Below are 10,761 nucleotides of genomic sequence, written 5' to 3'. Positions count from 1 at the left end.
CCCCCAGGCCGCCAAACAGCTTCTACCCCCAGGCCGCCAAACAGCTTCTACCCCCAGGCCGCCAGACAGGCCGCCAGACCGCTACCCCCAGGCCGCCAGACCGCTTCTACCCCCAGGCCGCCAGACCGCTTCTACCCCCAGGCCGCCAGACTGCTGAACTACCCCCCCAGGCCGCCAGACCGCTTCTACCCCCCAGGCCGCCAGACCGCTTCTACCCCCAGGCCGCCAGACCGCTTCTACCCCCAGGCCGCCAGACCGCTGACCCCCAGGCCGCCAGACTTCTACCCCCAGGCCGCCAGACCGCTTCTACCCCCAGGCCGCCAGACCGCTTCTACCCCCAGGCCGCCAGACCGCTTCTACCCCCAGGCCGCCAGACCGCTTCTACCCCCCAGGCCGCCAGACCGCTGAACAGCTTCTACCCCCAGGCCGCCAGACCGCTGAACAGCTTCTACCCCCAGGCCGCCAGACCGCTGAACAGCTTCTACCCCCAGGCCGCCAGACCGCTGAACAGCTTCTACCCCCAGGCCGCCAGACCGCTGAACAGCTTCTACCCCCAGGCCGCCAGACCGCTGAACAGCTTCTACCCCCAGGCCGCCAGACCGCTGAACAGCTTCTACCCCCAGGCCGCCAGACCGCTGAACAGCTTCTACCCCCAGGCCGCCAGACCGCTGAACAGCTTCTACCCCCAGGCCGCCAGACCGCTGAACAGCTTCTACCCCCAGGCCGCCAGACCGCTGAACAGCTTCTACCCCCAGGCCGCCAGACCGCTGAACAGCTTCTACCCCCAGGCCGCCAGACCGCTGAACAGCTTCTACCCCCAGGCCGCCAGACCGCTGAACAGCTTCTACCCCCAGGCCGCCAGACCGCTGAACAGCTTCTACCCCCAGGCCGCCAGACCGCTGAACAGCTTCTACCCCCAGGCCGCCAGACCGCTGAACAGCTTCTACCCCCGGCCGCCAGACCGCTGAACAGCTTCTACCCCCGGCCGCCAGACCGCTGAACAGCTTCTACCCCCAGGCCGCCAGACCGCTGAACAGCTTCTACCCCCAGGCCGCCAGACCGCTGAACAGCTTCTACACCCCAGGCCGCCAGACCGCTGAACAGCTTCTACCCCCAGGCCGCCAGACCGCTGAACAGCTTCTACCCCCAGGCCGTCAGACGCGTGACAGCTTCTACCCCCAGGCCGTCAGACCGCTGAACAGCTTCTACCCCCCAGGCCGCCAGACTGCTGAACAGCTTCTACCCCCAGGCCGCCAGACTGAACAGCTTCTACCCCCAGGCCGCCAGACCGCTGAACAGCTTCTACCCCCAGGCCGCCAGACCGCTGAACAGCTTCTACCCCCAGGCCGCCAGACCGCTGAACAGCTTCTACCCCCAGGCCGCCAGACCGCTGAACAGCTTCTACCCCCAGGCCGCCAGACCGCTGAACAGCTTCTACCCCCAGGCCGCCAGACCGCTGAACAGCTTCTACCCCCAGGCCGCCAGACCGCTGAACAGCTTCTACCCCCAGGCCGCCAGACCGCTGAACAGCTTCTACCCCCAGGCCGCCAGACCGCTGAACAGCTTCTACCCCCAGGCCGCCAGACCGCTGAACAGCTTCTACCCCCGGCCGCCAGACCGCTGAACAGCTTCTACCCCCGGCCGCCAGACCGCTGAACAGCTTCTACCCCCCAGGCCGCCAGACCGCTGAACAGCTTCTACCCCCAGGCCGCCAGACCGCTGAACAGCTTCTACACCCCAGGCCGCCAGACCGCTGAACAGCTTCTACCCCCAGGCCGCCAGACCGCTGAACAGCTTCTACCCCCAGGCCGTCAGACGCGTGAACAGCTTCTACCCCCAGGCCGTCAGACCGCTGAACAGCTTCTACCCCCAGGCCGCCAGACTGCTGAACAGCTTCTACCCCCAGGCCGCCAGACGCGTGAACAGCTTCTACCCCCAGGCCGCCAGACTGCTGAACAGCTTCTACCCCCAGTCCGCTGAACAGCTTCTACCCCCAGTCCGCTGAACAGCTTCTACCCCCAGGCCGCCAGACTGCTGAACAGCTTCTACCCCCAGGCCGCCAGACTGCTGAACAGCTTCTACCCCCAGGCCGCCAGACTGCTGAACAGCTTCTACCCCCAGGCCGCCAGACTGCTGAACAGCTTCTACCCCCCAGGCCGCCAGACTGCTGAACAGCTTCTACCCCCCAGGCCGCCAGACTGCTGAACAGCTTTACCCCCAGGCCGCCAGACTGCTGAACAGCTTCTAAGTTAACAATCCCTTTTTATTTTTTTTCTGATCTGGCTTTTAACTTCGTTGGGTTTGGGCTCATCAGCAAGCATTTCACGGTTACCTCAGTCTTAGCGTGGGTTCCGTTACCTCGGTCTTAGTGTGTCTGCTGTGGGTTCCGTTACCTCGGTCTTAGTGTGTCTGCTGTGGGTTCCGTTACCTCGGTCTTAGTGTGTCTGCTGTGGGTTCCGTTACCTCGGTCTTAGTGTGTCTGCTGTGGGTTCCGTTACCTCGGTCTTAGTGTGTCTGCTGTGGGTTCCGTTACCTCGTCTTAGTGTGTCTGCTGTGGGTTCCGTTACCTCGGTCTTAGTGTGTCTGCTGTGGGTTCCGTTACCTCGGTCTTAGTGTGTCTGCTGTGGGTTCCGTTACCTCGGTCTTAGTGTGTCTGCTGTGGGTTCCGTTACCTTGGTCTTAGTGTGTCTGCTGTGAGGGAAGACCTCGTCGGGGTTGTGTGCTGCGTCAAAGGACTCCTTACTCTGGCTGTCTGAACTCGTGGCATCTATCAGGCTGGCGGTGCCAGCGTATGTGTTGTACCCACTGTCCACCTACACAGAACAAACAGGCAGTTCAAATCACTCCCATTAACATGGTCGTCAAAAATACAAGAATAATTCAAAGTACGTGATCCTGCTGTGTACATTCAACCCAATAACATTTTAGTGCAAAAAATGTCAAAAACACAGTGATTGAAACATACATATCAGTGTAACTCTTCCAAAAAAATGTATAAACATGAAAATGCCTTTACTGAAATGTAAAACTGGTGTCCAGCTTGTCAGAGGTCTATTCTGTTGTGATTAGAGCGTTTTAGTCAGTAGACGGCCGTCAGGATACAGACCTGCATGCTGTTGTCATAAGGGATGCTGCTTCCTTCAGCTAGCAGAGACACAAACATATGAGACGCCTCCGCGGCCATCACGCTCGCCCCCACACGGGAGCTGGTCAACCGGACACCAACAGGAGTCACACCTCCTTCCTCCTCCTCCTCCTCTTCCACAGGGAGGTCCACTTCCACCTCGCCGTTCTCCTCCACCTCCTCCTCCATCTTCACTGAGTCCAACAGAGGCTGGTCCATCCCCGAACCCCCATCACACAGCCTCTCCATCCCCAGCAGACCCCCACTGGTCCTGGGTAAACACGGCTCCGGAGAGGGGGAACAGGAGCCCATCTCCATGGGTGGTAGTGAAGTAGGACACATATTGCCCTGGTCCAGGAGGGAAGGGTTGGGGGAGATGGTTGGGGGTGAGGCCCAGCAGTGGGCTCCGGGTCTGAGCTGAGGGTTGACCTGGGTCCGGCCCGGGGGCTGGAGGGAAGGGTTGGGGGAGATGGTTGGGGGTGAGGCCCAGCAGTGGGCTCTGGGTCTGAGCTGAGGGTTGACCTGGGTCCGGCCCGGGGCTGGAGGGAGGAGCAGAAGTGGATGGGGAACAGCCGTCTACGTAGGGGCTCTCTGTACAGGAGTTGATGTCCATGTCTAGGGGAACACCTTCAGGGGTCACGAAGCTCAGCTTCCTCCTCTCTCCTAGACAAGACAGACAATCACGGCATCACTCAAATGACCAACAGCATGGATACCTTTTCACCTAATGACTTGACTCAACAGGTCGAGGTCCGTAAAGATGACTGTGCAAATCTGCACAGACATATTCAATCAGTTTCCATAGATACCGTCTCCAAAGCCGCATCAGGTTTATGGTATAACAGAGCATTTGAGACACAATAAGGACATAAAACACCCCTTTAACAGACTTGTATACCTGCTACGGGTGTCTGTGTGAACTGGGGCCCGATGGGGGACAGGGCAGGGGACTGGAAGCCAGCAGGAGAAGACCGCTCAGGGCACAGGGGGCTGGTGACACTTCCCAGGCTGTAGGTTCGGTAACGACCCTGGATAGGGCTGGACGAGAAAAGACCCTTTGAAACAAAGAGAGAGAGACAGCGTCTCATTAAAACAGCAAGAGAGAAAACAAGTGGTTATGTCTTTATTTGAAATCCTTTGTGATTCTTCCTCACACAGATTCCCTTAATTGTACACACTGGGCAGACACCATTGACATTGAATAGTGGCACACTTACAGTGGAGGGGGTCAGGGCAGACATGCCAGACAACGGGCAGGACAGAGGAGAGGCGCTCATGGGTGAGAGGAAATCTCTATCTCCTCCCCCAGGGGGCTCTCCTTCCCCCCCTCCTCCTTCTGGGCTGGGGGGGTTGGAGGACTCAGAGCCACTCCCTTGGCCGTCCAAAAACAACTTCCGTCTCAGAGACGAGGAGCTCAGGGTCTCCTGAACCTGATCCTGCTGAGACACCTCCTTCAATCTGTAGTATTCTCCTGGGGTGGGCGAGGGACAGCCGAGAGAGAGACACACAGACAGACAGAGAGGTTATTTGAGACCTGATAAGGGTTCTTGGCAGTTGGGTAATATCTGCACAGAGATAAACATGACGTGTATGGAGTGTTCACGGACATGTAAAGGTTTACCTAATATTTTGTCCAGGTGGAAGTCCACAGGTAAGGACAGGACTGTCTGGCAGCCTACTGTGGTCTTTTTAGTTGGTAGTGGCTCTTCTAGTATCAGTGGGGACATGGAACCTGAAGATAGAAGCTCTTACACATTTAACATCCATAGAAATGGCTGAACATAACAGTTACTCAGGAAATAGAAAATAAAACACTATAATGTGTGTGTGTGTGTGTGTGTGTGTGTGTGTGTGTGTGTGTGTGTGTGTGTGTGTGTGTGTGTGTGTGTGTGTGTGTGTAAAGCGACTCAACTCCAACTCATTGGATTCACTTACTCTTCCCAAAGTGCACCTGTGCTGATTTCTGTTTGCTTGTTGGTTCTGTCCATGGTGAAGGCACAATGGCACCTTTAGTGAAAAACTGCTCGATGGCATTCTGACGTTTCTCCTCGATGTCAGAATCCATCCTGGATGTTTTCAAAAAACAAAAACAAAGCTGTTACCAGACCAATAAACCAATACCCCCAACCTCTCAGCAGCGGTTCTATTTCAAAGTGCTCCCCATTTAATATATAATAATAATATATGCCATTTAGCAGACGCTTTTATCCAAAGCGACTTACAGTCATGTGTGCATACATTCTACGTATGGGTGGTCCCGGGGATCGAACCCACTACCCTTGCGTTACAAGCGCCATGCTCTACCAACTGAGCTACAGAAGGACTCGTGTGCATTGTTAACCTTATCCTGGTCAGAGTTCCTCACCTGGTCTGACTGCAGTACAAGGACTGGTTACTAGTTCCTCACCTGGTCTGACTGTAGTACATGTACTGGTTACTAGTTCCTCACCTGGTCTGACTGTAGTACATGGACTGGTTACTAGTTCCTCACCTGGTCTGACTGTAGTACATGGACTGGTTACTAGTTCCTCACCTGGTCTGACTGCAGTACAAGGACTGGTTACTAGTTCCTCACCTGGTCTGACTGCAGTACATGGACTGGTTACTAGTTCCTCACCTGGTCTGACTGCAGTACAAGGACTGGTTACTAGTTACTCACCTGGTCTGACTGCAGTACATGGACTGGTTACTAGTTCCTCACCTGGTCTGACTGCAGTACATGGACTGGTTACTAGTTCCTCACCTGGTCTGACTGCAGTACAAGGACTGGTTACTAGTTCCTCACCTGGTCTGACTGCAGTACATGGACTGGTTACTAGTTCCTCACCTTGTCTTACCTAGGTACAAGGACTGGTTACTAGTTCCTCACCTTGTCTGACTGCAGTACATGGACTGGTTACTAGTTCCTCACCTGGTCTGACTGTAGTACATGGACTGGTTACTAGTTCCTCACCTGGTCTGACTGCAGTACATGGACTGGTTACTAGTTCCTCACCTGGTCTGACTGCAGTACATGGACTGGTTACTAGTTCCTCACCTGGTCTGACTGCAGTACATGGACTGGTTACTAGTTCCTCACCTGGTCTGACTGTAGTACATGGACTGGTTACTAGTTCCTCACCTGGTCTGACTGTAGTACATGGACTGGTTACTAGTTCCTCACCTGGTCTGACTGAGGTACAAGGACTGGTTACTAGTTCCTCACCTGGTCTGACTGAGGTACAAGGACTGGTTACTAGTTCCTCACCTGGTCTGACTGAGGTACAAGGACTGGTTACTAGTTCCTCACCTGGTCTGACTGCAGTACATGGACTAGTTACTAGTTCCTCACCTGGTCTGACTGCAGTACATGGACTGGTTACTAGTTCCTCACCTGGTCTGACTGAGGTACAAGGACTGGTTACTAGTTCCTCACCTGGTCTGACTGCAGTACATGGACTGGTTACTAGTTCCTCACCTGGTCTGACTGAGGTACAAGGACTAGTTACTAGTTCCTCACCTGGTCTGACTGCAGTACATGGACTAGTTACTAGTTCCTCACCTGGTCTGACTGAGGTACAAGGACTGGCGGTGGATATCCTCAGCATCTATGTCCACAGGGAGCAGGCTAGACATCTCATCTATGTCCCATTTAAACTTGGCTGGTGTCTGAAAACAATGATCAAGAAAACATTGAAAATAACAATTCAGGTAGTGATTGAAGGAACGTCACCAGGTGGCTCTGTAAAACAGGTGATTACGTTCACAAGAGGACAATGACAGGACTTCTGAAGGAGACAAACATGTTAACTGACTTGTCCTTCAGGCTATCGAAGTGGGTGAACTACACAAGATATGTATGAGACCAGACCATAAATGTGTACAAAATATTAGATTGACAGACTGACCAGGTGAAAGCTATGATCTTTTATTGATGTCTCTTTTTAAATCCACTTCAATCAGTGAAGATGAAGGGGAGGAGACAGGTCAAATAAGGATTTATAAGCCTTGAGACATGGATTGTGTACATATGCCATTCAGAGGGTGAATGGGCAAGACAACAGATTTAAGTGCATTTGAACGGGGTCTGCTAGTAGGTGCCAGGGCACCTGTTTGAGTGGCCAGAACTGCACCACTGCTGGGTTTTCACAGTCAACAGTTTCCAGTGTGGATGAAGAATGGTCCACCAAACAAAAGACATCCAACCAACTTGACACACCTGTGGGAAGCATTGTAAAGTGAACATGGGCCAGCTTCCCTGTGGAACGCTTTCTACACCTTGTAGTCCATGCCCCCGACGAACCGAGGCTGTTCTGATGTCAAAGGCAATGCAACTCAATGTTTTGTACACTCAGTGTAGGTTTACACTTACGGTTCCGGAGGTCTTGGAGGACTTGAAGACAGAGGGGCTGGGGACCACGGATTCTTGCAGGCGATGGTAGTCGTTGGGGCTCTCGAAGGGGTTACGGATAGCTGCCCTCCCTGGAGTCTCAGGAGTGATCTGGACATCTGGAAGATCTCCCATAGTCTGGCCACAAACCTGAACCCATTGATGCAGGAATTCAAACATGAATTCAGCTTTGATCCAGTATAAATAGTATGCTAATCTAAGTACTAGAAAGCCAAACAATTACTGTAATACTATCAAGAGAACAAACCTTACTTACGTGAAAGAGTAGCTAGCTAACGTTAGCTAAACTAGCTGGCTGTTGGTCCCACAATCTAGTACATACTTGCTATCCCAAACGTTTCGTTAAATGCCTGGCTAGCTAAGGCTTCGGCAACTATTCTGAGAGGTTCATTTGATAGATCTAATTCGATATGTTATTTTATATTAGAGCCCTGATACTTACAGCAGCTGCAGAAGTTTTCAGCACAACCAAAATAAGGTTCCAGAATCAGTTGTTTCAAACGTTGATTTCAATTTTCCCACAACCCCCATTGACCAATAGAAATTAACAGGAAGTGCCTGATAACCAATCCGATTGAAGATTTCAGAACGCTCCAAATTTACATCGACGTCACTTCCTTTCGCTTGTGTGGTCGTTAGTAAGCTAACTAGCAAAGTATATACTCATGGTAGACTTTATTAACAAATGTACTATTTCTAATTTATCCAAATGACGGGGTTGTGATAGTAGAAGTATTTTTGTAAATCAGCTTGAACTGTTGAAGTTGCTGTTGAGTTAATCTCGGAGGTCCCACACGAACTGATCATGGCTAGCAGTGCTAATGCTAACAACATGAATGCTGTCCGAGAAACGATGGATGGTGAGTTAGCTAACGTTAGCTTGCTAGGTTATGATAATGTCTGTTGTAGAACCTAGATATGTGTTTTTACCAATGTGACACACTATTGATTGCAATGCCAGAAGATTGGCTTGACAGTAAGGTAGTTAGCTAGGTAACTTTAGCTAGCTAGCTAGCTATTTATCACATTTCGTTCTGTACCCATGGCAACAGTCCACCACACAACAGTATTAGCGAGGACACTTACCTTGAAAGGCGACATGGTTTAAACAATACAGCTCGTTATGTGCCAGACACTGGGTATCTAGGGTGCCAATTTCATGTTCTTATTTTCTCTCCTACTTTTCCCCACAAGTGCTGCTGGAGATCTCTAGGCTATTGAACACAGGACTGGACATGGAGTCTCTGTCTATCTGTGTCAGGCTGTGTGAGCAGGGCATCAACCCAGAGGCCCTGTCTTCTGTCATCAAGGAGCTACGTAAAGCCTCCGATTCACTAAAAGTAAGGCCATGTTCAGGGGACAGGGATAGGTACTTACAGAATGGAGTCAATAGAGACACAATAGGACAAGGTTGTCCACACTTTTGAGAACCAAATGTTGTCTGTACCAAGTTTGTCATGTGGGCCCTGCTATAGAGACTCAATAGGACTAGGACTAAATGGACTCTGCTCTGTACAGGACCGTAGCTCTCCAGGAACAGGGTTGGAGAGCCCTGTATTAGACTCTGCCCTGTACAGGACCGTAGCTCTCCAGGAACAGGGTTGGAGAGCCCTGTATTAGACTGCCCTGTACAGGACGGTAGCTCTCCAGGAACAGGGTTGGAGAGCCCTGTATTAGACTCTGCTCTATACAGGACGGTAGCTCTCCAGGAACAGGGTTGGAGAGCCCTGTATTAGACTCTGCCCTGTACAGGACCGTAGCTCTCCAGGAACAGGGTTGGAGAGCCCTGTATTAGACTCTGCTCTATACAGGACGGTAGCTCTCCAGGAACAGGGTTGGAGAGCCCTGTATTAGACTCTGCCCTGTACAGGACCGTAGCTCTCCAGGAACAGGGTTGGAGAGCCCTGTATTAGACTCTGCTCTGTACAGGACCGTAGCTCTCCAGGAACAGGGTTGGAGAGCCCTGTATTAGACTCTGCCCTGTACAGGACTGTAGCTCTCCAGGAACAGGGTTGGAGAGCCCTGTATTAGACTCTGCCCTGTACAGGACAGGGTCAATTGCTGTGGTTGTCCTTCACATAACTGCCACTGTTTTAATGAGTCCATTATGCTTCAATCTGATAGGCTAGATTTATTTCTGACTGGATCTAGGTACCTCCATCTCTGTCTCACCACTGTGTTGCACCTGTCGTCACAAACTTAATGTGTAAAAAGAATCTGCCAATATTTGTCTGCCTTCTGTTCCAGGCCTCTGACAACTGAAGATCTGAGACGGAGCCCAACAAAACAATTCTGCTGAGCGGAAGTCTTTTCACGCAGTCAAGTTTCACAATATTGCCAAATAGTGAGCGTCTATTACCCTGACCTATTCCTCGTGCCTCTGGATTTGATCCCTGGCTTCATTTGGAGAAATATGGTGTGTGTTTAACATTTGGTCTGGCAACATCAGGGGCCAATTCTCCTTGTGTTCCTGTCATCAGCTTGGTGTGCAATCTGACAATATGAATGACTGCAATGCCCTGATATCCAGTGTTTCAGTATCCCTCCCTCCCGCAATCATATAGGTTGTCAGTTCAGTCGTCTTTCTTCTGACTGAAGGAAGCCTAATGATTGGCACTCCCCATCATCACACAGTGCTACAATGATGGGTTGTTTTCAATTCCTTCATGGCTTTTTGGATGTGTAAAAAAAAAAGTCTTATTTATTGCGAATTGTGTGTAGTTTTATATGAATTTAATGTCTGTTTTTTTTCCTTCAATGTCTGGCATGTCAAAGTTATTTTTTCTCTATCTCTCGAAGTGTCCAGGATTGGCAATGATGGATGGAACTCAATATTAAAAGTAGTTGCATTTTATATCCACCAGGTGGCAGTGTCTCTTTACTTACTCATTAGATCATGATAGTTCAGAAGTACTATACTTTTTTAAATATTTTTTTTATTTCACCTTTATTTAACCAGGTAGGCTAGTTGAGAACAAGTTCTCATTTGCAACTGCAACCTGGCCAAGATAAAGCATAGCAGTGTGAACAGACAACACAGAGTTACACATGGAGTAAACAATTAACAAGTCAATAACACAGTAGGAAAAAAAGGGGGGGAGTCTATATACATTGTGTGCAAAAGGCATGAGGAGGTACAGTTTACCAGTAGAAAAGTTTACTTAGTTAAATTAAAAAGAGTCATAAGTGTAGATACTAAATCCTCCAAGTCCTCTGTCTGCAATGTTCTTCTGTTGAGGAATTCTCT

The 10,761-nt window shown here is 51.1% G+C and overlaps 2 protein-coding genes across 2 annotated transcripts; one reads left to right on the top strand and one right to left on the bottom strand.

Annotated features, from left to right (window-relative positions):
• Window positions 1-2,569: 2,569 nt before the first annotated feature.
• LOC124027444 (protein aurora borealis-like) lies at window positions 2,570-8,071 on the bottom strand. Its single transcript, XM_046339870.1, has 10 exons — window positions 7,957-8,071; window positions 7,476-7,643; window positions 6,666-6,772; window positions 5,060-5,190; window positions 4,746-4,856; window positions 4,342-4,595; window positions 4,023-4,179; window positions 3,695-3,787; window positions 3,107-3,663; window positions 2,570-2,813 (listed from the first exon to the last, which is right to left on the bottom strand). Exons 2-10 carry the CDS (start codon window positions 7,626-7,628, stop codon window positions 2,634-2,636), a joined length of 1,743 nt encoding a protein of 580 aa, XP_046195826.1. The 5' UTR covers window positions 7,629-7,643; window positions 7,957-8,071; the 3' UTR covers window positions 2,570-2,633.
• Window positions 8,072-8,100: 29 nt separating this feature from the next.
• On the top strand, window positions 8,101-10,374 carry LOC124027448 (mitotic-spindle organizing protein 1). Its single transcript, XM_046339872.1, has 3 exons — window positions 8,101-8,374; window positions 8,709-8,854; window positions 9,762-10,374. The coding sequence occupies exons 1-3, from the start codon at window positions 8,320-8,322 to the stop codon at window positions 9,774-9,776; spliced, it is 216 nt and encodes a 71-aa protein (XP_046195828.1). The 5' UTR covers window positions 8,101-8,319; the 3' UTR covers window positions 9,777-10,374.
• The last annotated feature ends 387 nt before the right edge of the window (window positions 10,375-10,761 follow it).

Source organism: Oncorhynchus gorbuscha, unplaced genomic scaffold (assembly GCF_021184085.1).
Source record: "Oncorhynchus gorbuscha isolate QuinsamMale2020 ecotype Even-year unplaced genomic scaffold, OgorEven_v1.0 Un_scaffold_3238, whole genome shotgun sequence".
Lineage (NCBI taxonomy): Eukaryota > Metazoa > Chordata > Actinopteri > Salmoniformes > Salmonidae > Oncorhynchus > Oncorhynchus gorbuscha.
This window is presented reverse-complemented; position numbering and strand designations above follow the sequence as displayed.